The 24,364-nt window shown below is 40.5% G+C and overlaps 1 protein-coding gene across 1 annotated transcript in view; it reads right to left on the reverse strand.

Moving 5' to 3' along the window:
• Positions 1 to 24,364, reverse strand: part of LOC135196909 (uncharacterized) — a 349,582-nt gene that overhangs the window by 148,075 nt on the left and 177,143 nt on the right. Inside the window, exon 4 of the mRNA XM_064223723.1 lies at positions 1,014 to 1,353. Coding sequence (XP_064079793.1) covers positions 1,014 to 1,353 — 340 coding nt within the window. The remainder of the gene's footprint in view (positions 1 to 1,013; positions 1,354 to 24,364) is intronic.

Here is a 24,364-nt window from a genome sequence, read left to right on the forward strand (position 1 = left end):
TTGAATAGAAATTATTTCCAGGTTTATGACTCATGTTCTAGAGTTACGGTGGTTACGCCGCCAATCTGATGGAAGAAATATGACTCCAAAAGGAAAAATGATCAATATTTGAAGATCTTTTGATGAGAAATAGAAATTCAATACAAATGCATTTTACACAGATCTTAATACACCCAAAGCATTCAAAGTATTTTCAACGATGTTCCGGCTTACAACGCGTCTCAAGAATGGAACTCCTGTTGTAAACAGGGGACTGCCTGTATTTGATGTCACATATTATACAGTAAATAACATGATACTACAAAATATTGCTGTACGAAAAAACTCGCGGGGCACGCAAATTATTTTATAGATACACTTGTGAATGAGTGAGTCCTCCCGCAAATCATTTTTAGATATGTTCCAAGGAAAGATCTGCAAATGATTGAGTCTGCGAATCCCAAGAACGCAAATACCAGGGGTTCCACTATGTACAAATTACTTTTATGATTCTTGATTTGAACTGGCTTTGGTGATGACTTTCCCAACTAACCCAAGTTTTGCAAAAGATGGAGATAAACCATTCCTAACCCCCTACGTCCACCCACGATGATCTAAAAATATCAATTTTCTTTGCCACTAAAAATAACAATACAATTAATAAACATTAATTTCCTATTAATACTCTATGGATGACATCATCAGAATCTCAAGAAATGATACCTGCATACTGTAATTTGACATTTCCAAAGGTTAAAGACAACACAGAATCACTGGGATGCTGGTTGAGTTCAAAGTTATTAGGTTCTTGAACAAATATAGTGAAAATTGAAGCAGGACTAGGTTATGCTACATAAAACCTTCAGTATTGTCTAGTTTCCCATGCAATGCACACTGTAAGCAGTACTCCCCACTGGCATATGGCTGAAATGGCACACCTTATTCAATAATTTTCCTTCAAACTTTCATTCATTCTGAACACTGGAATTGGTTCACATTTTTTTTATGCAAAATCAACAAAATCTTCAACTTACTTCTCAACATAGCTGGAGCAATCAGGTAACATGATGCTAACCCAATAAGAATGGCTACTATTATCACAGCTAAAATTACAAAAGGTTTTCTTTTGTATACGGCTTTGGGTTTTGATGTTTTAGCAGAAATATTCAAAATGAGTTGGTCTCTATCATCTTCAATTGGACTCCTCAATACAGGCTCAGCTGACTTATTTTTATTACTGTCTAATATATTTGTTTTAACGTCTTTACAGTTTTCTTCATCACTATCGGAATCTGAGGAATCACTCTCTTTACAGTAGAGTCCTTTCTTTGGATCTTCTTCCCTCTGTTCAACACATGCATTTGGCTCTTCTCTCTGAAAAAACAAAATGTGCAATTTGCATCCAATTACAGACACAACAATATACAATATAAAGATGAAAAATACACATGATTTTAGATATGAAAAATAAGATATCACAAAAAAACACCAGTATTCAGATGATGACAATATGAAACATACATACATACTTGTGAATGTTATCAAATGACATTAAATACAATACACTAAATTTTAGGATGGGCCTTATAGCTCAGTATTTTCTCTTAAACATTATTTATGAAGTCCAATAATTTTCAATATAATTATAAATAGCTCTACAACATAACTAAAAAAGGCAATTATACTGTAAGTAATCAAGATAAATAATATTAGTACACATTCAAAACTCAAACCAAATCCCGAAATTTCTAGCATTTCTTAATATAAAAATAAATATTCTGAATGCAAATTACAATAAGTTAGTAAACATAAGAATTAAATTTAAAAGCATTGTAGTAAACATAAGAAGAATTAAATTTAAAAAACTTTCTTTAACCCTTAATGGACAGATACCCTCATATGAGTAATAATAACAGATATTGAGTGGTGGATTGATTGCCTCCTGGTGAGTATCAATATTATGTAACATCAATTTGGAGAAATTGAGCAGGAAAGAGGTTCCACTACTTCAATTGCCCATAAATATACAAATGGCAACTTTTAAACTGGCTCTAATTGTTGATTCCAGGTGGCTCATGATTTAGTTGTGTACTTGGCTTCAAGGGGGCATGTAGTGCCTCTCTCTCTCTTTCACATGATGTCTTTTTATATATTTGCTCAAAAATATACCTCCAGGGGTTGCTACTGGTTTTAGTTTTTATCTTTTCTGACAGTATGTCGGTTATAATTGTAATTTTGCAAAGAAAAATGCAAAGAAGTACAGGTACTCCTTGTTTAACAACGGGTTCCATTCCAGCGACAACGACATTAAATGAATTCGTCGTTGGTGGGCCTCGGTAACCTCAAGGAATGGGGACCACAACCACCGGTGTTATGCAAATATCCGCATTATCAGAACTCTCAAAAAACCCTAGGTTGTAGTACCCTAACTGCCTATTTCAATAGTTAAAACACCAAATATGTCTTATCTACAAGATAAGACATATTTAGTTAGAACCCGCGAATGTTTGGAAACCCTATAAAAAAGCTAAACACAGCCTATTTTGTTAGTTAAAACTCAAGAAAAACCACTAAAAATTTTCACACTTAGTTTTTTTAATAGTTTTATCACAAAAAGTGCATTTTATGATGAAATTGATAAAAAACCAGGAATTTGTGGATATTTCTCATAGAAAAATACCGCGAATGCGCAAATTTTCCGCGAATAATGCAGGGAAACGTTCCCGAGAGATATCCGCAAATGTGAGTCCGCGAATACAGGGGGCCCAATGTATACCTTAAACTATCATATGGGTATTCACTGTTGAATTATTGATCCAGCCTAGCCTGATACACATTACATTCAGTGCAACTCAAAACTATCCCAACCACAAGGCCTTCTCCTATTAGGAAGGGAATTGTTCTTGAAACAACCCCTTCGCTCGTTTTATTCCTCCTTTGTAGGTGTGTGTTCAAGTTTTATGTCTTTATAATGACAAAACTTTTATAAATTCTTTCCTATTTTCATTTCCCTTCATCAGATCTGCAAACATAAGTATATTAGCTAACAATTCCTATATTTTCATAATATCGCTGATGCACAAAACTGTATTTCATGAATTAATACATTTATGATAAAAAAAATTATTTACTGTAATGACTACAATACCCAACCGTAATAATAATGTTTGACAGCAAAACAAAGTAATAAGTCTACTTCTGTCTTTTGTTTATGTTGAGAATCAACTGATGGACGTTTATTACCAAAAGAATGATTTAGGAAAACAATTTACAGTGGTCCCCCCGTATTCGCGTTCTCCGGATTCGCGGACGCACACATTCGCGGATTTTTCTTTGGAACCTATCTAGAAATTATTCGCGGACGGACTCAGCCATTTGCGGAATTTTCCGACGAAAATAATCACTAATCAGTGTATTTTGATGTTTATTTTCATGACTACATACATTTTTATGATACAAAAATGATTTACTAATTTTCAAATATTAATTTTGATTAATACTGTATTTGTAAGTTTAATAAGTTTAAATGATATCACAATAAAAATAATAATTTCTCTCTCTCTCTCTCTCTCTCTCTCTCTCTCTCTCTCTCTCTCTCTCTCTCTCTCTCTCTCTCTCTCTCTCTCTCTACTACAAAGATGTATGTTTTTTGTATGATAAATAAATTATTTACTATTTTCAAATATTAATATTAATTTATACAGCAATAATATAAATTCATTAAAGAAAATACCATAGTGAATTAGTAAGATTTTAGCTTATAAATTTAAAAAATTATGTAAGAATGAAGGAAATCCGCCTTCTTTCTTTAACTCCAGGTACTAAAACTGTCATACGTATCAAGTTAAGTGGCGGGAGGGGGAAGGAGCTGTTTTGTTGCTGCCATCAAGTGCTCATGAAATTCCCCCCCCCCCTCTCTCTCTCTCTCTCTCTCTCTCTCTCTCTCTCTCTCTCTCTCTCTCTCTCTCTCTCTCTCTCTCTCTCTCATTTACTGAGACTCAAGATTTTTTTATAGTACTTGTACTATTTGTTTTTAATACTTTCAAATAATAATAATAACTGTAATTACAAAATTCATATTATGTGATAGTATTTTAAAGAAATACAAAACTAATCTATCCATGTCACTTTTAACTAAGGTTAACTCTCTCTCTCTCTCTCTCTCTCTCTCTCTCTCTCTCTCTCTCTCTCTCTCTCTCTCTCTCACCACACAAGATAATGTGTCATACTGGTAACTCCCTCCCTCTCTTTCGCTGGAAGCGTTATAAGTATTTTTTTGAGAAAACAGAAAGAGATAAACTCTCTCTCTTTTACCGAGATGAAAGAATTTTTATGGTACTAGTATGTAAAATGTTTATTGATAATTTCAGTTTATTTAATAATAATAATGATAATAATAATAATGATAATAAGGGATTTTGACGAAGGAAAAATCTATTTCTGGGTGAATGGCTCGTGTCGCCCTATGAAAGTATCCTTAAATATCATTTTTGTAATTTCTAATAAAATGATTAAGACGAAAATACCAGAGAAAAACAAAATAAGAAAATTGTCAGTAAACAACTGACTCGCTCACTCTTAAAAAGAAGTGTCGGTATGATAATAGGGGCGAGTGTGGAACACTACACGAGACAAAACACCAATTAGAACTTCCTATCAGAATCCCCCCAAGAGAGAGCTGATACCAACGGGCGATGCAGCCTCTACTACTACTACTAAAGGACGCCACGGACAGCAGCGCCCTAGCGGTCATCCTTAATTAAAAACAGTTAAATACATCTTGTCCTGCAAGGGGGGGAAAACAAACATATAAAAAAAAAAAAAAAAAAAAAAAAAAAAAGGGGTGGTTGGTTTCATAGGGCGACACGAGCCAATCACCCAGAAATAGATTTTTCCTTCGTCAAAATCCCTTTTCTGGGCTCCAGCTCGTGTCGGCCTATGAAAGAGTACCAGAGAAACAGACAAGATGGAAAAGGAACAATGAAAAACAGTTAAAAATGATGGATATAATATAAGTAAATCAATTACAGCATACAAATTAAGCACTTAAACTAACTTATTTTAACAGTAAAATAAAAAATGTTAGTAACCTTAAAGTACTTAAATGGTAATTAAAGTAAATTACAGAGATGCATGTAAAATAAGGAAAAATTGGGATTTACTTAACAAAATACAAAATTATAAATATATACACCCATGTGTCCTACCCTAGCATAAAAATAAGGGTAGGTACACTGGAATCCAATCATCAATACAAAAATTCCAAAATATATACAAAAACATTGTGACTGAAGTTCAACAATACATAAATAAAATGGTGAATATATACAAACATATTGTGTCCTACCCTAGCATAAAAATAAGGGTAGGTACACTGAAGTACATTATCAGTACAAATGTGGATGTCCCTAGCAAAAAAAATAAGGGACAATCCACTATATGATACAACGGCTAAGGCTATGATGTTTGAGTAGCCTGACGATAGGGTGAGGCATGTTGGTTGATGTAGGTAGAAAGGAGACCTGGATCTATACTACAACTACTAAACAGTATCAGGGGAAACTATGTTTCCCGCTGCTACTGCTGAAACTTTAAAGAATTCCAAGGACTTTAAATAATGCCGTTTAAAGACTGTCGGGGGATTTCCATCCAGTATACTTTCTAAGATCCTCAAAGTTCATATGTTGGAAATAATTAATTGAGGTGGCTACTCCCCTGATATCATGTGCTTTTGGGAATGACTCAGGGTTGGCTTGTTTAATGAAGTAAAGGATTTGCTGTCTAATGCCTTTAACTGATAAAGTACCACCTTTTTTCCTCTCATGAAGAGATGCACCTGAGGATCTAGAAGAAGTACGAGATAGAAAGGCTCTAAGAGTTGATACTGGGCAGAGAGAAGGATCCTGTGGAAGTAGGGATAAACCTTCCAAGGGCCCACCTTGCAAGAGGATCTTCATTTTTGGCTAAAAAGCTACGATCCGGAGCAAGTAGAACTTCTCCTGATGGGAGGAATTCCACATGACCCGCATCCCTGGATAGAGCCGACAGTTCTGAAATTCTAGCTCCTGAGGCTAGGCTTAATAAGAATAATGTCTTCCTCAGGAGCATTATGAATGTACAAGATGAGTTGTCGTATCTGAAGCTAGTTTGAGGACGTCATTTAAGAACCATGAAACTGTAGTAGGCCTCTGGGAAGGTCTAAGTCTAGCACAGGCTTTAGGGATAGATGTGAAATAAGATTCAGTCAAATCTATCTGAAAACCTACTTGAAAGATTTTCTTCAAAGCCGATTTATGAGTGGTAATCGTGCTAGCTGCTAAACCTTTTTCAAATAAGGATCTGAAAAAGGATATAGCCAAATTAACTGTCATGGTTGTAGTGTTCGATTCTCTCAAGAAAGATGCTAATTTTTTACAGCTGAGTCATATTGTCTAATGGTTTGACTCTCTCTTATCTGATTCTAGGAAGAGAATATTCTGTGGATCAATGTCCAGCATCTTTATTAGCCGCAAACTTCATGAAGTCCATAAAGTTAGGGTCTGGAGAGTTCTTGAGGAAGCGAACACAGTCCTCATTTGTACTGATTGTGATAGTTTGGGATTGGGGATCCGTTGAGGTCGGAGACCCAATTCCAAGAGAAGAGGTACCAGTGCTCTTGGGCCAGTCCGGTGCAATCAGAGCTACTATCCCTTTGAAAGACCTTAGTTTGTCTAGGACTTTCAAGAGAAGATTCACTGGAGGAAAAACATAAATTCTCCACTGATTCCAATCTAACAACAGGGCGTCTGTGGCATAAGCCAGAGGGTCCAGGTTGGGGGCCACATAGCAAGGGAGCTTGTGGTTCGCTTGTGAGGCGAAAGAGATCACTTGGAGACCTGGGACTCTCCGGCTTACCCACTGGAATGACCCGACGTCCAGAGACCACTCTGATTCCAGGGGAACTGACCGGGACAGAGCGTCTGCTATCACATTTCTTACTCCTGCCAGGTGAGTGGCAGACAGATGCCATTTGTGTTTGTTTGCTAATGCAAAGATGGCTATCATGACATGGTTCACATGTTTGGGATTTGGACCCTCCTCTGTTGATGCAATGAACTACCACTGCACTGTCCCAAAACTAGCCTTATATGAGACTTCTTCGGGGGAAGCAGTCTCTTCAGAGTAAGAAATACTGCCATTGCTTCCAACACGTTTATGTGGAGCTGGCGAAATTGAACTGACCAAGTCCCCTGAACCTGTTTGAACTGAGAGTATCCCCCCCACCCGGACAGGATGCATCCGTGTGAATGGTTAGCACTGGGAGGGGATATTGAAGGGGTACTTTCTTGGCTAGTTCTTACTTTTGACCAAGGCCGTAGTGGTTGCGAAGGAGGTCTGTGGAATTACTGACAACTTGTCTCGATATTGGAGTTTGCTTTTGACCGCCAAATTCGATTTATATCTTTCAGCCTTGCTTTCAGAAGGATATCTGTTACTGAAGCAAACTGAAGAGACCCTAGGATTCTCTCTGGTTTCTTCTTGACGTTTGTTTGCATTTGAGGAATTGCCTGACAGATTTTGCTATTTCCTTCCGTTTGGCCAATGGAATTGATAGATTGTGGGAAGACAAATCCCATTGGATTCCTAGCCACTGAAAACGAGATTCCGGAGTAAGTCTGGATTTCGTTTTGTTTGTTTATCTGGAACCCCAGATGTTCCAGAAAGTGAACTACCTTTTTGGTAGCTTCGAGACATCCTCGACTGTTGTGCCCAGATCAACCAATCGTCGAGGTATGCCGCTACCATGATTCCCTGAGCTCTCAATTGTTGTACAACCACTTCTGCTATCTTTGTGAATACCCTGGGGGCTACATTCAGACCGAAGGGGCATCACTTTGAATGAGAATGTCTGATTTCCTAGCCTGAATCCTAGGAATGGGCGGAAGTGCCTGGCTATAGGGATATTGATAGTATGCGTCTGTAAGACATCGATGGGAGCATGTGACGGCTCCACGCGAGTAAGTAGGTCCTTACTTGCGAGAGGGTAGCATCTTGAACTTGTCGCAGCGAATGAAAGAGTTTGAGCTTTACAAGGTCTAAGATTACCCTTCTTTTTGTTGAGCCTTTCTTTGGCACGCTGAATAAGCGCTTGAAATTTTAGATGTTTGACTCTCGCAATAGCTCCTTTCTGAAGGAGTTCTTCCGCGTAATTTAATTTCAATTCCTTTGACGGTACCTGATGAAATGATTTGATTGGAGGAGGATCTTTGATCCAACTCCAGCCTAATCCTTTGGACACTATGCTCTGTGCCCAATTGCTGAACCCCCACCTGTGGCGGAAGAGGAACAGCCTCCCTCCTACTGGGGAGCCTCATTGCTGATGGGCGGGTTGGCCCCAACCACCACGCCCTCCTCTGAACTGTCTACTCCTCGTGCCCCTTCCTGCGCCACGCTGACGAAAGTAACCTCTCGCCCTACCTCTCGGTTGAGAGTAGCCTTGAGCCTCATAAGCAGGGTTGAAGGCCGGCGAGATAGCGTAGGAAGTGGATGGTTGAGATTGCTGGGGGCCCACCAGGAGGAAAGGTTGGTTCTGCTTAGAGGTGGAAAAGTTGTCCCCCTGTTGGGTAACTGGGACTGGCCTGCACAAATTGCTCGCTGTTGCTGGAGTTTTTTATATGGCTGGAACCTCTTACCAGCCTTCTTTGGTTTCTTGCCAGCAGTGGAACGGATTCCTGTTTTCCTCTTGAGGAAATACCCCACCTAGCTCTAAGGCCTCTGGTTGAGTCTAGCAGCTTCGTGGTGGACCTCGTTCACCGCGGACTCTGGGAAGAGATCCGCTCCCCACATGCTTGCAGCCAAGAGTCTATTAGGCTCATGCCTGATTGTGCACTCTTGTAGGACATGCTTCCCGGCAGTTCCTCCTAGCCTGGAAGAAGTCAAAAGCGTCCGTTAAGAACCGTCTGAAACTGAGATTTTCGCCAGAATCTTGAACAGCGTTTCCGTAGCGTAGGAAAGGGCAGCCATTTCTGTGATGATGAGGGAATTGAGGGACCTGCCAAACCTAGTTCGCGCATCGAACTCTGCCTGGATTAGGGAATCCGGCAGCCTAGGTAATTTCTCACCGAACTGGTCCATTGGCGCAGTCCGGCTTGAGTTTACCAGCGTGAATGTAGCTGGCAAGTTTTCCCACAATTCTCCGAAGGCGGGGAAGAGCGGAGAAGTAGACTCCGCCTCCCTCAACTGTGGATGGGTCTATCCTTGAGGACTGCCTGAAGGGACTTCTCCACTAATTTCGTGGCGAACGGAAGAGAAACCTCCTCTTCCGTCGCGAAAATAGTGAAGGGACTCTTGTAGGCTTGGAGTTTAGTGTTTAGTACACTCCCAGTCCTCAAGGCAGTGAACCCATTCCCGCTGGGCGTGATCTCTACTATAAAGAACTGACTCTTAGAGATTTTGTCTTCTCTCGTCAGAGCCGTTGGCGTCAGCCTAGCATACCCGATGAAAGGCTGCGTCAGACCCGGAGGGTAGAACTCGAAGTCCTCAATCCTTCGAGTCCACACTACCGAGATAGAAATCATTCCGTCCTTGAATGGAGCGTAGGCAGCTACTCTCCATGGGTTCTCCATAGAGAAAGCTGGCAAGGAGTCATGAGGTGGAAGTTGAAGAATCCCGTGCTAGATGCTGGGGAGACTGGGGGTGGAGGAGCCTGAGCTAGCCCAGCTACTCGGTCCTCATTCTCTCTCATTCTATTAGAGAGATCCTGGATTGACTGTCCAGATTGAGACAGACTGCTTGATAATTGCGCAAACATCTGCTCGAACCGCGTTCCCAGTGCGGAGATTTGGGAGCCTACTAGCACGCCCACCTGTTCCATCACCCCTGCTGAGAAAGTAGAGGGGATCGAAGGTGCTGGGTGCTTGCTACCCCCTGCCGGCATAGCCGGAGTGGAAGCAGTGGAGGCGGGAGAAGGCAGTGACTCGGTTGGGAGCGCGAGCCTTCTCCTTCGAAGCCTTGCTTCTGGAGCTCTTCGATTGGGAAGAGCCCGGCTTCGCCTTCACCGCATCGGCATAGGAAGTCGACGACTTCCTAGCCGAAGAAGACGAAGACGACTTCCTAGAAGTCGACTTAGATAAGGTCTTCGGTTCTCTCTTTCCCTTCTCCTTAGGAGGTACAGAGAGAGCGGGAGCGCGAATAGGGATCTCGGATCCCACAAAGCCTTGGAAAGAAGCGGAAGAAGAGGGGACAGGAGAAGATCCAGGAGCGCCCAAGGAAAGACCTTGGGCGCCCGACATACCTACCTCAACCAACAAATCCTCCCCACCTACCGCCATGGGCTCAAGGTTAAGGTCCAGGGTAGCGACGTCCGGACCGACTCCTGGGAGGCTACGACCCCAAACGATTGCTGGGGAAGGTCTTGCTGGATGGAGGCTATCAGTGGGGCAGCGGACAATGGGGTCGACGTAACCCGTCGACTTGCCCGCGGGGAAGATCTGGACGGCCAGCTTCTTGTCCAAAATGTAGGGCTGGCCCTTGGCGGCGTTCTTCCAAAGCCGCCCCCCCACGCCCACGCTTTCAGGGTGGCGAGGGCGACTTCCCTCACACCGCTAGCCTGAAAGAAAGGTGAGATTAGCTGCCAATTGTGGAACGGGGTTAACAAACTTACGACTAGAAGTTGTTAGTAAAATCATAAGTAAGCCTATAATGGACTTACCCCATCTCCCAGCTGACCGACCAGGTCGTAGCATATGGCGCAGGCTTCAGGGTGCCAGACAATCGTCTCGTTGAACGACGTGGCACAAGGGGCGTGAGACCTGCACTCATCATGTCCACAGGGGTCGTTAAAGCGTCGCGTTACAGGCTGGGACCTGGCAGTTGGTAGCCTGTAAGTGAAAAGTACATGAGTACCAAGTAAACACTTACAGCCTAAACATATGCTCCGCTGGTGCCGGAGCGATAAAGTTAGATAAAACCAGAGACCCCGCCAAAATACGTTTGGTAGGTCAACTAGGTTGGTATATAGGCTTATGGCTCCGCCGATGGCGGAAGCAACGAATCAACCAACTAGGAGTGGTGGTAATGGAAACCACGACGGAAAATGGCGGGGATGGTTGATAAAATAATAATAATAACACACAATTCATTGTAAAATATTGTATAATTAGGGTATATATCCTTAAAATAACAAAAATAAAACAAATTCTCTCCGCCCGTCTACTAGAAGAGTGCGTAGGTAAGGGTAAGCTCCCTTACGGATAGCGGGGGAGAGATATATAAGGATATAGTAGGCAAGCAACCGACCACTCGTAATACCTACCCTGCCCGCTAGCGGAGCCAGTAACCTATAACCAAAGGTGCCCCGGCTGCGACGGAAGGCTCCTTTCGTATCGTAAGGGAGGTGGCTGAGCAACTGGGGAGGGGGGGAGGAAGGTCTCGGCGAAACACGGCGGAGCGAGAAAAAAAAAGGGGGGAGGGATGGGCTACTCCTCCCCGCCTCACCAACTACCCGCATGGAGACCCGTACCTCATAGTGGTCGCCCTATACCCCGCTGATGAGACCCCTGTCACCCCGAAAGTGTGAGAAAAGGCGATGAGGTTGTCATAACAACCAAGGGGTCCCCTAGCTCCTCCCTATATCAGAGAGGGAGGGAAGGGGCAGGGTAAGGTGCTATGGGACACGTGACCGCAAGTGGCCTAGGCCACGAGCAACACAACCGTGGTAGGGCCACGTGAACCAAGCTGTACCAATACACGGAACAAGCACCTAGGCTAGCCTAACACCCTAAATAAAAAACATACACTGAAAGGTGGAAGAGACACTTTTAGCAAAAGAGAAAGAAGCCCAGGAGGAGGCAGACTGTTCCAAGAAACAGTAGCCTACTCGGAGCCAGCGATAGCCGATGTAGAGCAAGAGCCGGGATGCTGGGCCAGAAAATCATAATAGCCCTAAATACCAAACTAAGAGAATGGTAGGAGGGCTGAACTAGCTAAAACTCGATATAAAACAATGAACGTGATAAAGTAAGCCCATAAGTATAAGAAGTCCCAGTATGGAGGACCGGGAATTCTTACGAGGCGGCATGGCCGCCACGAGACAAACCGGGGAAGGAACCGTATAAGACCTATAAGAGGACAATACTGGTACCGGAAGATAAAACTGTGGTAAAATATTACTCGAGTTACTTAACTTAGCCGTGGCAATTGCAGAGCGTTCCATCGTAGTAAGTACGGATAATATCCAAAAAAGTAAGAGCACAAGAAAATGGCGACTTGTCGCAAGTGCTAAAAATTAAGGATGACCGCTAGGGGCGCTGCTGTCCGTGGCGTCCTCTAGTAGTAGTAGTAGAGGCTGCATCGCCCGTTGGTATCAGCTCTCTCTTGGGGGGATTCTGATAGGAAGTTCTAATTGGTGTTTGTCTCGTGGTAGTGTTACACTCGCCCCTATTATCATACCGACACTTCTTTTTAAGAGTGAGCGAGTCAGTTTTACTGACATTTTCTTAATTTTGTTTTTCTGGTGGGTTGTAGGCTAATTTTACCTAGAAAGAATGATATTAAGGATACTTTCATAGGCCGACACGAGCTGAGCCCAGAAAAACTGTAATTACAAAATTCATAATGGTAGTATTTTAAAGAGATGAAAATGACCTTTCCATTTCACTTGTAAGGATAACTCCTCTTTCTTACTGTGATGAGAGAATTTTTATGGTAGATGCACGTGTTTATTTTATTTTCAACTAATAATAATAATAATAGAAGTAGTAATAATACGATAACTAATTTCAAATGAAAATTCTTCCCTTCGTCTTTTTCTGTATCAATTTCCCTACCTTCTCTTAACTCCAGTGATGCTCGGAACTGGGAAAGTACCAATGCCATACAATGGTCACGAAATTTAATGGTTTTTATGTAATCTCTCTCTCTCTCTCCATCAGATATTTGTCATAGTGGTAACTCTGTCTCTCTTGGCAGCAAGTGTTATACGTACATATGTAAGTATATATACCTTTAAGGCTACTAATGTTTAGGATTACTTTGAAATTATATTAATACAATCTCTAAGATTAATACAGTAATATGATAATAATTTAAGGTAAATTTGATGCAGGATGTTACATAAGGTATACATTTGGTGTTACTATTTCTTCCTACTTTTATCTCTCTCGCTCTCAGCAAAAGAATTAATAGACAGACAAACATAATTGCAGAGTCCTCTCTTTCTCTCTTCTCTGGAGAAATATATGTATTTATGGGAGGGGAAAAAAGTTGCCTACAGACGTTCATTTCAATCTATTAAAATCGTAAGGAGTTCTCTCTCTCTCTCTCTCTCTCTCTCTCTCTCTCTCTCTCTCTCTCTCTCTCTCTCTCTCTCTCTCTCTCTGCTATTGGCTGTTTATATATTCCTAATGGTAAAATGTTTAAGATGACTTTAAAATGATATTAACCCTCTTACGCCGAAGCCCTAAAAATCAAAACCTCTCCTGTATGCCGGCGCCGGTCTGGAGTGAGCGCGGAAGCGGAAAAAATAATTTTTTCAAAAATCACTGCGCGCCTTGTTTTGAAGATTAAAGAGTTCATTTTTGGCTCATTTTTTTTTCATTGCTTGAAGTTTAGTATGCAATCATCAGAAATGAAAAATAATGTGTTCATTATCATATGTAAATAATGCGATATATGGTAGCGAAAAAAAAAAATCATAGATAATTGTATTCAAATCACGCTGTGCAAAAAACGGTCAAAGCTAACGAGTTAATTTTTTTTCGTTGTATTTTACACAAAATTGCAATCCTTTTGATATATAATACATAGTAAAACAATAAAAGCAACACCGGAAAAATATTATCACAAAATGATGTACGAATTCGTAACGTGCGGACGTAAAAAAAATATTATTTCAAAATTCACTGTAATTCTAAATATTGTTCGAGAGACTTCCAATTTGTTTCAAAATTAAGAAAAATGATTGAATATTACGATACTGTAAGTTTGAGTTTTAGATTAGAATTGCAGATTTCGACCATTTCGGACGAGTTAAATTTGACCGAATGTCAAAAATTTTTATATATATATTTTTTTATATGCACATATTTCGGAGATGGAAAAAGCTACAACCTTCAATTATTTTTATTGTATTCTTCATGAATTTGCGCACATTTTGATTTATGAAACTATAAAAGGCTATATGAAAAGGAGCAAATATTGGATAATGCGATGTACGTATTTCGGAGACTTGCGGCCGCGAATCGGCGCGCGGAGTGAAGGTAAATATATTTTTCAAAAATTCACCACAATAAATCACAATATTGTTTTAGAGACTTCAAATTTGTTTCAAAATGAAGAAAAATGACGGAATATTACTAGGCCGTAAAGGAGTTTTAGCTTACAATTGTGTTTTTCAACTATTCGGTAGAGTCAAATTTGACCGAACGTGGTTTTTTTTCTATTTATCGTGAATTATATGCAAATATTTCGAAAAAGAGAAAAGCTACAACCTTCAATCATTTTTAGTTGTATTCTACATGAAATTGCGCACATTTTCATATATAAAAACTTTATGTAACAGCTAATTTTAAATGTGCAAACATTTTGACAATCGCACAAAAAAATTCTGATTTTTTAGAGAGAGTTACCTCGCGAACGTAAGGAAAATGTTTTTTTTTTTTTTCATAAATTCACCATAAATCGAAATTATTGTGCTAGAGACTCCAAGTTCGTTGCAAAATGAAGGTAAATGATTGAATATTATAGAATATAAGAGTTTTAGCTTACAATTGCGTTTTTCGACCATTTCGGTAGAGTCAAAGTTGACCGAAAGTTGAAATTTTTGCAACTTAACGTTATTTATATGAAAATATTTCGAAACTGATAAAAGCTACAACCATGGGTTGATTTTTGTTTTTGTTGTATTGTGCATGAAATTGCACACATTTCCATATATAAAACTTTGTGTAACGGCAAATTTAAAACAAGGGTGCAAACATTAGGACAATCGCACGAAAAAAATTTATCGGAAGAGTTATCGCACGAACGTGAGGAAAAAGTTTTTTCATAAATTTAACCATAAATCGAAACATATTGTGCTAGAGACGTCCAATTTGTTTCAAAATGAAGGCAAATGATTGAATAATATTATAATATAAGAATTTTAGCTTACAATTGCGTTTCTCGACCATTTCTGTAGAGTCAAAGTTGACCGAAGGTTGAAATTTTTTTTTTTTTTTTTTTTTTGCACTTATCGTTATTTATATGAAAATATTTCAAAACTGATAAAAGCTATAATCATGAGTATTTTTTTGTTGTATTTTACATGAAATTGTGCACATTTTCATATATAATACTTCATGTAAAGGATAATTTTAAAATGGTGAAAAAAAAAAAAAAAAAACAAAATTATGTCAAAGTGATGAAATAATTTCAGAGATGTGTCACTGATACTTTTTAGTGCGATAAGAAAGAAATTCGCGCTTGCGCGCCTGCGTAGCAATTGTAAACAAAACAACGCCTTGATCCGTTGAACTCCAGCATCCCCAAGGCGCGTGATACAAAAGTTTTCAGCTGCGTAGGGCCTATAAGTATTTTTCACGGGCGAATTTTAAAAAAACTTTTTGTAGCGACTATGATACGTCCAATCGCCATACGGGAGACATTTTGACACGACGTTTAATACGTCCAATCGGCGTAAGAGGGTTAATAATACCAATTCAATGGTATATTTGATGTAGGATAATACTTTAAGTAGACATTTGGTATTTGTGATTTCACATACAATTGTTTCCCTTGTAAAAGAAAATGGATGTCTCAAATATTAACAGTATGAAAGAAAACGTGCATGACTGAATACTTATGGGGGACTGAATTATTTTCAAATACGTAACTAAGTCATGCAGTATGTACATAGTGTATTTATGTATAACCATAAAATGTAAGATTTACTTTAAAACAGTACTAATAATATTTCAAAGATTAATATGAACTATAATAGGATATTAGTAGAGAAAAAGACCCCATATAGACTCCACTTTTCTAGCCCCACCCCCCAAGGGGCGTGGCTACCCCCCTCCCCCCTCCTGATTGGCTCATGTACGTACGTGAGGCCTAAAAAGGGGCGGGGCAACCCCCAAAACCCCCAAAAGGGGCGTGGCCACCCCGACCCCATATAGACTCCACTTATCTAGGGGGGCGTGGCCACCCTGACCCCATATAGACTCCACTATTCTGGGGGGCGTGGCCACCCCTGACCCCAAATTGACTCCATTTGTATTATAAGCTCATGTACGACATGAGCTCATGAGCTCATAATTGACTCCATTTGTATGATAAGTTCATGTACGTACATGAGGTCATAATTGACTCCATTTGTCTTACAAGCTCATGTACGTACATGAGCTCATATTAGGGGGGCGTGGCCTCCCCTAACCCCAAATCGACTCCACTTTTCTACCCCTATGACGTCACATAACTCTAAGGGAATAAAACCATTCATTCAACCCGACCCCAAATTGACTCCACCTTTCCTACCCCCTGTGACGTCACGTAACTCTCCGGGAATAACAACCAACATTTCAACCCTTCACCCCAAATTGACTCCACTATTCTACCCCTGTGACGTCACGTAACTCTCTGGGAATAAAACCATTCTTTCAACCCCTGACCCCAAATTGACCACCTTTCCTACCCCCTGTGATGTCACGTAACTCTACGGGAATAAAAACCAACATTTCAACCCCTCACCCCAAATTGACTCCACTATTCTACCCCTGTGACGTCACATAACTCTCTGGGAATAAAACATTCTTTCAACCCGACCCCAAATTGACTCCACCTTTCCTACCCCCCTGTGCCGTCACGTAACTCTACGGGAATAAAAACCAACATTTCAACCCCTCACCCCAAATTGACTCCACTATTCTACCCCTGTGACGTCACAAATCGAATAAAACTTCTCTGACCCCAAATTGACCTCCCCACCTTTCCTACCCCCCCTGTGCGTCAACTAACTCTCGGGAATAAAACCAACATTTCAACCCCCACCCCAAATTGACTCCACTTTTCTACCCCTGTGATGTGTCACGTAACTCTACTGGGAATAAAACTTGACCCCACCCCCCCCCGAAACCCCAAATAGACTCAGTTCACTGTTTTTTGCGACTCATGTCCCCTTTAATTGTTTTCAAAGTAACCGGGACGTTTACCTCAGCCTCCTCCTATAAAATCTCTAAATTTATATATGCACATTGCAAACATAGTCTCTCTCTCTCTCTCTCTCTCTCTCTCTCTCTCTCTCTCAGCCGTTACATTTTGTTTTATATATATATACACAGTTGCTTAGATATTCAGAGTATCATAATAAAAGGATATTTGGTGACTGATTTCATCCTCATGTGATACATATATTTATTAATTTGATATCTCCCCCAATAACCAACTGGGACAATGTTATCTGATGATGAATCATGCACACACACACACACACATGAAGAAACGAGACCTTATCGCCATATTTGCCCAGCTGACTTCACCCCAACGTGAAATTTTATTTATCATAGAATTTGAGTCATAATTCAGGTGGCGAACACAAGGACAAAGGTACACATTTCAATTTTGTTTATTTATTATACCGAGTTTGAAAGAGGCTGAAAAATCAAATTACAGACGGAATTGTTATTTTATATTTATAACCAATCCTAAATACAGGGGAATGAATTAATATTCCATACAAATACATACATTAGAAAAAATCTGTACAAACATGAACGCGATAATATACGCATTCGCTTTTTCAAAAACAATACTTCAACAAAACATACGGCTACTATATATTTTCTAACCTGTTCCTTCACATCACAGCCCTTAGTATATACCACAAACATCTTCTCCAGCACTTTCCCGACTGTGTATCAAAGACGACGATGTTTCATCTAACACCTCAAAGCTTTAAATTTAGCTAACAAGTTTTTCACTAACTTGCACGAGGAGGTTGATGAAGCCATGGCGAGAGTTCACGTCTTGATGTGACAATCCTTCAAGAGATAATGAGCTATGAAAGACCCTCAACCCGAGAACTCTCTATCACAATCACTGATTACAAACCAGTTGTGACGAAGCATCAAGTCTTATCATTCCCTCATGCCAAAGGTCATCCACACATGACTCATTTTATCAAAATCAGTATCACGTGACTAAACAGCTCTGGTATCATTGTTCCTAAAATGTTAATAAGCCACCCACACACTCGCCATCTTGTTTTTCGCATGTCCCGCCCTCACCTTCCCACCCCCTCCCCCTCCTCCTCCTCCTCTTCCTCCTCCTCCTCCTCCCTTTTTCCCCATATTTCGCCACGTTTTGATTTGTTTTTTAATGGCTATATTCCTTAACATCCAATCTTTAACCCCCGCCATTTCAATGAAGTAGCGATAATTCGAAATATTATCAACGTGGGTTTTTTTATTCCCTTGAAATTCTCGAGCTATATCTAAAATATTATAACCTGTGAGCGGATGAGTTAAATCTCCTTCTTCATTCCATTCAACCGTGTTAGAATCTTGTGAGTGCTTAACAAAAGCCGTAACGTATGACTTTTGAGGTTCTTTAAAAAATATTGGAATAATACCTGTTAAATCGGGATTGCTCTTTTAGCGAGTCATGTCCCCTTTAATTGTTTTCAATGTAATGGGGGCGTTTACCACCTCCCCTCCAGTCACTGCACCTACATTTTCTATAGGAGGGGGAGGAGGAGGAGGAGGAGGAGGAGGTCCCGTGAGTGATCTAGCCGGCATAGGTGGTTTTTGGACATTAAGGGAGACGTGTCCGCTGCTACTAACAGCTGCCGTATCCAACTTGCCAGTACCCTCCAGGCTATTAGTATCACCATCACAAACCTCTTTTCTATTCATTAACCTCTCGTAGGTAATGGCAGGGATAACGTAAAACTCCTTCATTTTCAATTAAAAAGACTCCCTACCAAACTCGCAGCAATAGGCAATAAAACCGATAAAATAGTCCCCCCTTTACGACTTTTCAGTATATTTTTCTTCTTAGATATGGACATTGTTTTCAAGGACACAAGATGAATTTCTCGTCTACAATTTCTTAAGTGTTTAATAAACTTCTTATCTTGAGTTAGATTACCACAAAGAAAATTTCTAAAAATTTCCGAGAGAGCAGACACCAAACCACCGTTTAAGATGGGAATAACTTTACTTCTTTCACTGGGTGATAAACCAGAGATGAATAAAGTTTTTATTTTTACGTATTAAAGGTTGCTTACGGTTCATATCCGTACAATTTGAGATTCATCAACCCAGGAATTGAATTGACTCGGATAACCTTTCCAATGAACGTAATATTGAGTTTTATTATCTTTCCTCCTCCTTCCCAGAATAGTGATATCATACGTTTCTGGTAGATTTGTGCGAATTAATTCTTCACGATAAAATACGCCCTTTATTTCTTCACCCGCTAAATCTTCCAAGAAGTATACGACCGGATTTTGCCTTGTATCCACTTTTCGGATTTTAAAAATTTCCAGAGTATTTTGAATTGTATATCTCCTCCTAAAAATTGCGTTGCGACGCTCATCGGCAATACGCGTTGCAACGCTCATCGGCAATACGTACAACGTCTCCAACATTCAAGAGCGAAATGGCGGGAGGATTAACGAGAACAGCCTTTTTATACATACTCGAGAATTGACGTTCAATGTCATCTCTATCCGTTAATGCGTGAACCTCTTGCGGGGTGCGACCCAAACTTCTATGGGGGGTATGATTATAACTCTGAACAATGTCGCGCAAGACGTTAATGTATTTTAAGGTATTCTTATGTGTGAGATATCTATATATCCGACCCTTAATAGTCCTTATGACTCTTTCAGCTATAGAGGATTTGATTTCTCTCGAATAAATGCTATATAATTTTATATTTTTACTATCTAGATATTCTCTGACGTGTTTGTTATAATATTCCCTACCCTCATCGCTATTCAAACGTGAAATTCCCAAAAACTCGGTAGATTCGATAACCTTCTTCAAAGCGCGACGCATAGTAACACCATCCTTCTTTTTCAAGGGAACAATTTGTAGATATCTGGAAAACACGTCAATAAAGACTAGCAAATATTTAAACCCATTATTATACCAAGCTAATTTGGACATATCAGCTAAATCGGTGCTCGCTATTACTCTCGGTTTAGGTGACATGATTTTTCTTCTGGGGAATTTTTTTCGAGTGACTTTATGCAGTGTGTAAGACTTTTGCCCACGTAAGAATTCTTTAACATTTTCACGAGTAATTTGGCTATTCAGATTTTTCGCTACTCTGAATAAAGAGTCCACCCCGCTGAAACTACCCACACCCCGTGCATCTCCGTACAAAGTTTTTAGCAGTTTTATCCGTTCTTTATCCATATTGGTAAGCTATTTGATATTCCGTTTCACCCAGAATATTAGTTCGGAGCTGTAACAGTTCAGGTGTTGACGGAGCGAAGTCTACTAACAAATAACTGTAGCGGTTACGTGATAGGGCCTTTTTATATATGTCCGAAAAGGCTGAAGCTTTTTGACGGCCAAATAACTGCCGACCTAAAGTTTCAATTTGACTAAAATCACGATTTTTCATTAGAATATAATGTGAGCAATTCAAGCTTATACTTCTACTAAACTTTCCCGAATGAAACATATTCTGCGTTATGAATATAACTGAAATAGATGAATGACGTCCCGCTGTGAAGGCGTTAGTCACAAATTTATTATCACTAGCCTCGAGGAAGCAATCATCGAGTATGAATAATAGACCTTTATTAACCTCCGTCTCCCCCTTTTCAGCGTAATCAAAGGGATTTAAAATTTCTTTGGATACTTTAAATTTGGGACCTATTGAGGGATGTGTTTCGAGGGGGTGTTCAGATACCCTGCAATATAAAATGTATTGGAAACGCGTTTCATAGAGTTCAATGATTTTTTTACATAGGACGGACTTGCCACTTTTACTAAACCCAGCGATGATAATACGTGCGGGATTAGCGAACGGGTCTAACAACTGCCCAGGGAAGGGACCTGTCGCGGCCATGATGTTAGCGCGTTTAAGACTATAGTTGTGTACTTTACGCGCTCCTTTTTATATACAAGCCTTAATAATAATTAGGGTGAATGGAAGTTGATAGCAATAATATTTGTTTAATTTCCATAATGAAATACATACAGGTTTTTCCTACAATATAAAAATAGAACGTACAGTAAAAATGATATTGTTATTGTATAATAAAGTTTCATACATACTTACCTGGCAGATATATACTTAGCTATAGACTCCGTTGTCCCCGACAGAAATTCAAATTTCACGGCACACACTACAGGTAGGTCAGGTGATCTACGCGCCTGCCGCTGGGTGGCAGTAATAGAAACTATTACCGTTTTGAGCCAGATTTTCTCTTCCACCTGTCTCCTGAGGGGAGAATGGGTGGGCCATACAATCGTATATATCTGCCAGGTAAGTGTGTATGAAACTTTATTGTACAATAACAATATCATTTTCATACATTCAACTTCCCTGTCAGATATATACTTAGCTGATTGGCACCTTTGGCGGAGGGCAAGAGACAGCTAATTACTGACCTGATAGGTAAACAACATATGTTGTAGGTAATACAAGTTAATTAACAATACCCTAGTTCCTACCTGTTTAGGCGGAAGATTTCATAGCTTGTGCTTAGAAGTCTGGTTCGCCTCAAAAGCTAAAGCGAGGGTGTGCCCTATGGCTGAGAACTCTTGAAAGGACTGTCAATGGGGTCTTATCCATTTACTCAACAGAACCTAATGGCAATTGTCACTGGAGTCTTATTCACTTACATGACAATATAGTACCTATGCCTCTTGGCATATAAAGGAGTAAAATACTGATCCCGATCACCCGATCCTAACCGTGGATTAGAATATATGATTGAAAGGCGTTATCCCCAAACACCTTTCAAACAACCTAAAAACTCAACACCAACTAATTTTACAATCACACTATATAAAATATAAGGACAAAAATTAATATCAAGGATCAGTCTTCTCTCCTTTCCCCAGCACTGTATCCGCTGATACATAAGGTCCTAGAGAGAAGCATCTCTCATATGTTACCCTCACATCTTTCAAGTAATGTGAGGCGAACACTGAGTTACATCTCCAATACGTGGCCGCTAAGATGTTCTTCATTGACATGTTCTTGTTGAACGACAATGATGTAGCGACTGCACGTACTTCGTGTGCTTTTACCCTTAAGGTCTTATATGCTTCACTATCACAACTCATGTGGGCTTCAGTTATAATGTTTCTAACAAAAAATGCTAAGGCATTTTTTGACATCGCTCTTTTAGGGTCTTTAACCGCACACCATAAACTTTGATTGCAACCCTGCAACTGCTTCTTCTTCTGCAGGTAAAACTTCAAAGTTCTCACCGGGCATAATGTTTTTTCCATCTCATTTCCCACTAATTGAGAAAGCCCTTTTACTTCGAAAGTCCTAGGCCAAGGTCTCGAGGGGTTTTATCTTTAGCTAAAAATAAAGGCTTAAAGGACAATACAGCCGAATCCTTCTTAAAACCCACTCTCGAGTCTCGGAAAGTAGCTTTATCGGGAGGTTCGAATCTCTCCGACATAAGATATTTGAGAACCACATCCAGATTCCAACTAGGGGTGAGAGAAGTTCTTAATTTTGTAGTTTCAAATGATCTAATTAAGTCATGCAGATCTTTGTCATTCTCTATGTTCAGGCCCCTATTCCTGAACACAGCTGATAACATGCTCCTATAACCTTTAATGGTTGACACTGCCAGATGAGATTCTTCTCGTAAAAACAAAAGAAAATCAGCGATTTCGGTCACAGAGGTATCGGAGGAGGACAGCTTCTTCGCCTTACACCATCTACGGAAAACTTCCCACTTCGATTGGTATATCCGCATGGTTGAGGACCTTCTTGCTCTAGCAATTGCTTTTGCCGCTTTGCGAGAAAAGCCTCTTGCTCTGACCAATCTTTCGATAGTTGAAAGGCAGTCAGAGCGAGAGCGTGGATATTCTTGTGATACCTCTCGAAGTGGGGTTGTTTGAGCAGATCTGTCCTTTCGGGAAGAGACCTGGGGAAGTCCACTATCCATTCCTGTACCTCTGTGAACCATTCTCTTGCAGGCCAATAAGGAGCGATCAATGTCATCCTCATTCCTTCCGAGGACACAAACTTTCTCATTACTTCCCCCAGCATCTTGAATGGGGGGAAACACATAAGCGTCTATGCCCTTCCAATCCATGAAGCATTGGCATTCTTATGGATAGGGGCTCTGGGATCGTCCCCCAACGAACAAAAGTTCTCCATCCTTCTGGATAGGAATGTTGGCAAAATAGGTCTACTTGAGGCTTCCCCCAAAGAGACCATAGTTGCTGGCAGACTTGCGAATGAAGGGTCCATTCTGTTGGAAGGACCTGGTTCTTCCTGCTCAATCTGTCTGCTCTTATGTTCTTTCCTCCTTGAACGAACCTCGTCAGGAGTCATATCCCTCTTTCTTCTGTCCATATCAACAGATCCCTCGCTAGTTGGTAAAGGGAGAAAGAGTGTCCCCCCCTTGTTTTTTTATATAAGCCAGAGCTGTGGTGTTGTCCGAGTTGACTTGGACCACCACGCCTCTGACCTCATTCTCGAAAAATTGCAGTGCCAAGTGTACTGCTAAGAGTTCCTTTGCATTTATGTGCCAGGCCTTCTGTTCTTCTGTCCAACTGCCTGACACTTCCTTTGTCCCTAGTGTTGCTCCCCACCCCGTGTCCGAAGCGTCTGAGAACAACACTAGGTGAGGGTTCTGAAGGGACAAGGATACTCCTTCGTTCCTTCTCAGCGGTTCTAACCACCATCGTAAGTGGTTTTTGATACTCTCTCCTATGGGAAAGGTATCCAAAAGATCTCCCTTTCTTCTGTTCCCAAACTCCTTCTTAGTATGGAACATGCAAGGGTGCTTCATATTCAACCTCCCTAGAGTGATGAACTGCTCCAGCGAGGAAAGGGTGCCCAGAAGACTGAGCCATTCCCTCGCTGAGCTTCGTTCCTTCTCTAGGAAGACCGAGATTTTTTCCAACCCTTTCGAAATTCTTTCCTGGGATGGATACGCTCGAAAACCCCGAGAATCCATCCGAATCCCCAGATAGACGATAGTCTGACTGGGGATCGTGTGAGATTTCTCGAGGTTTACGAGCAATCCGAGAGATCTGGTCAATTGAAGAGTTATCTCTAAGTCCTCCAAGCACTTTTGTTTTGTCTGTGCTCTTATAAGCCAGTCGTCTGAGTAAAGAGATATCCTCACCCCCTTCAGATGCAGCCATCTTGCTACATTCCTCATCAACGCCGTAAACACCTGAGGAGCCGTAGAGAGGCCGAAACACAAAGC

Source organism: Macrobrachium nipponense, chromosome 18, assembly GCF_015104395.2.
Source record: "Macrobrachium nipponense isolate FS-2020 chromosome 18, ASM1510439v2, whole genome shotgun sequence".
In the NCBI taxonomy this organism is placed as follows: Eukaryota; Metazoa; Arthropoda; class Malacostraca; order Decapoda; family Palaemonidae; genus Macrobrachium; species Macrobrachium nipponense.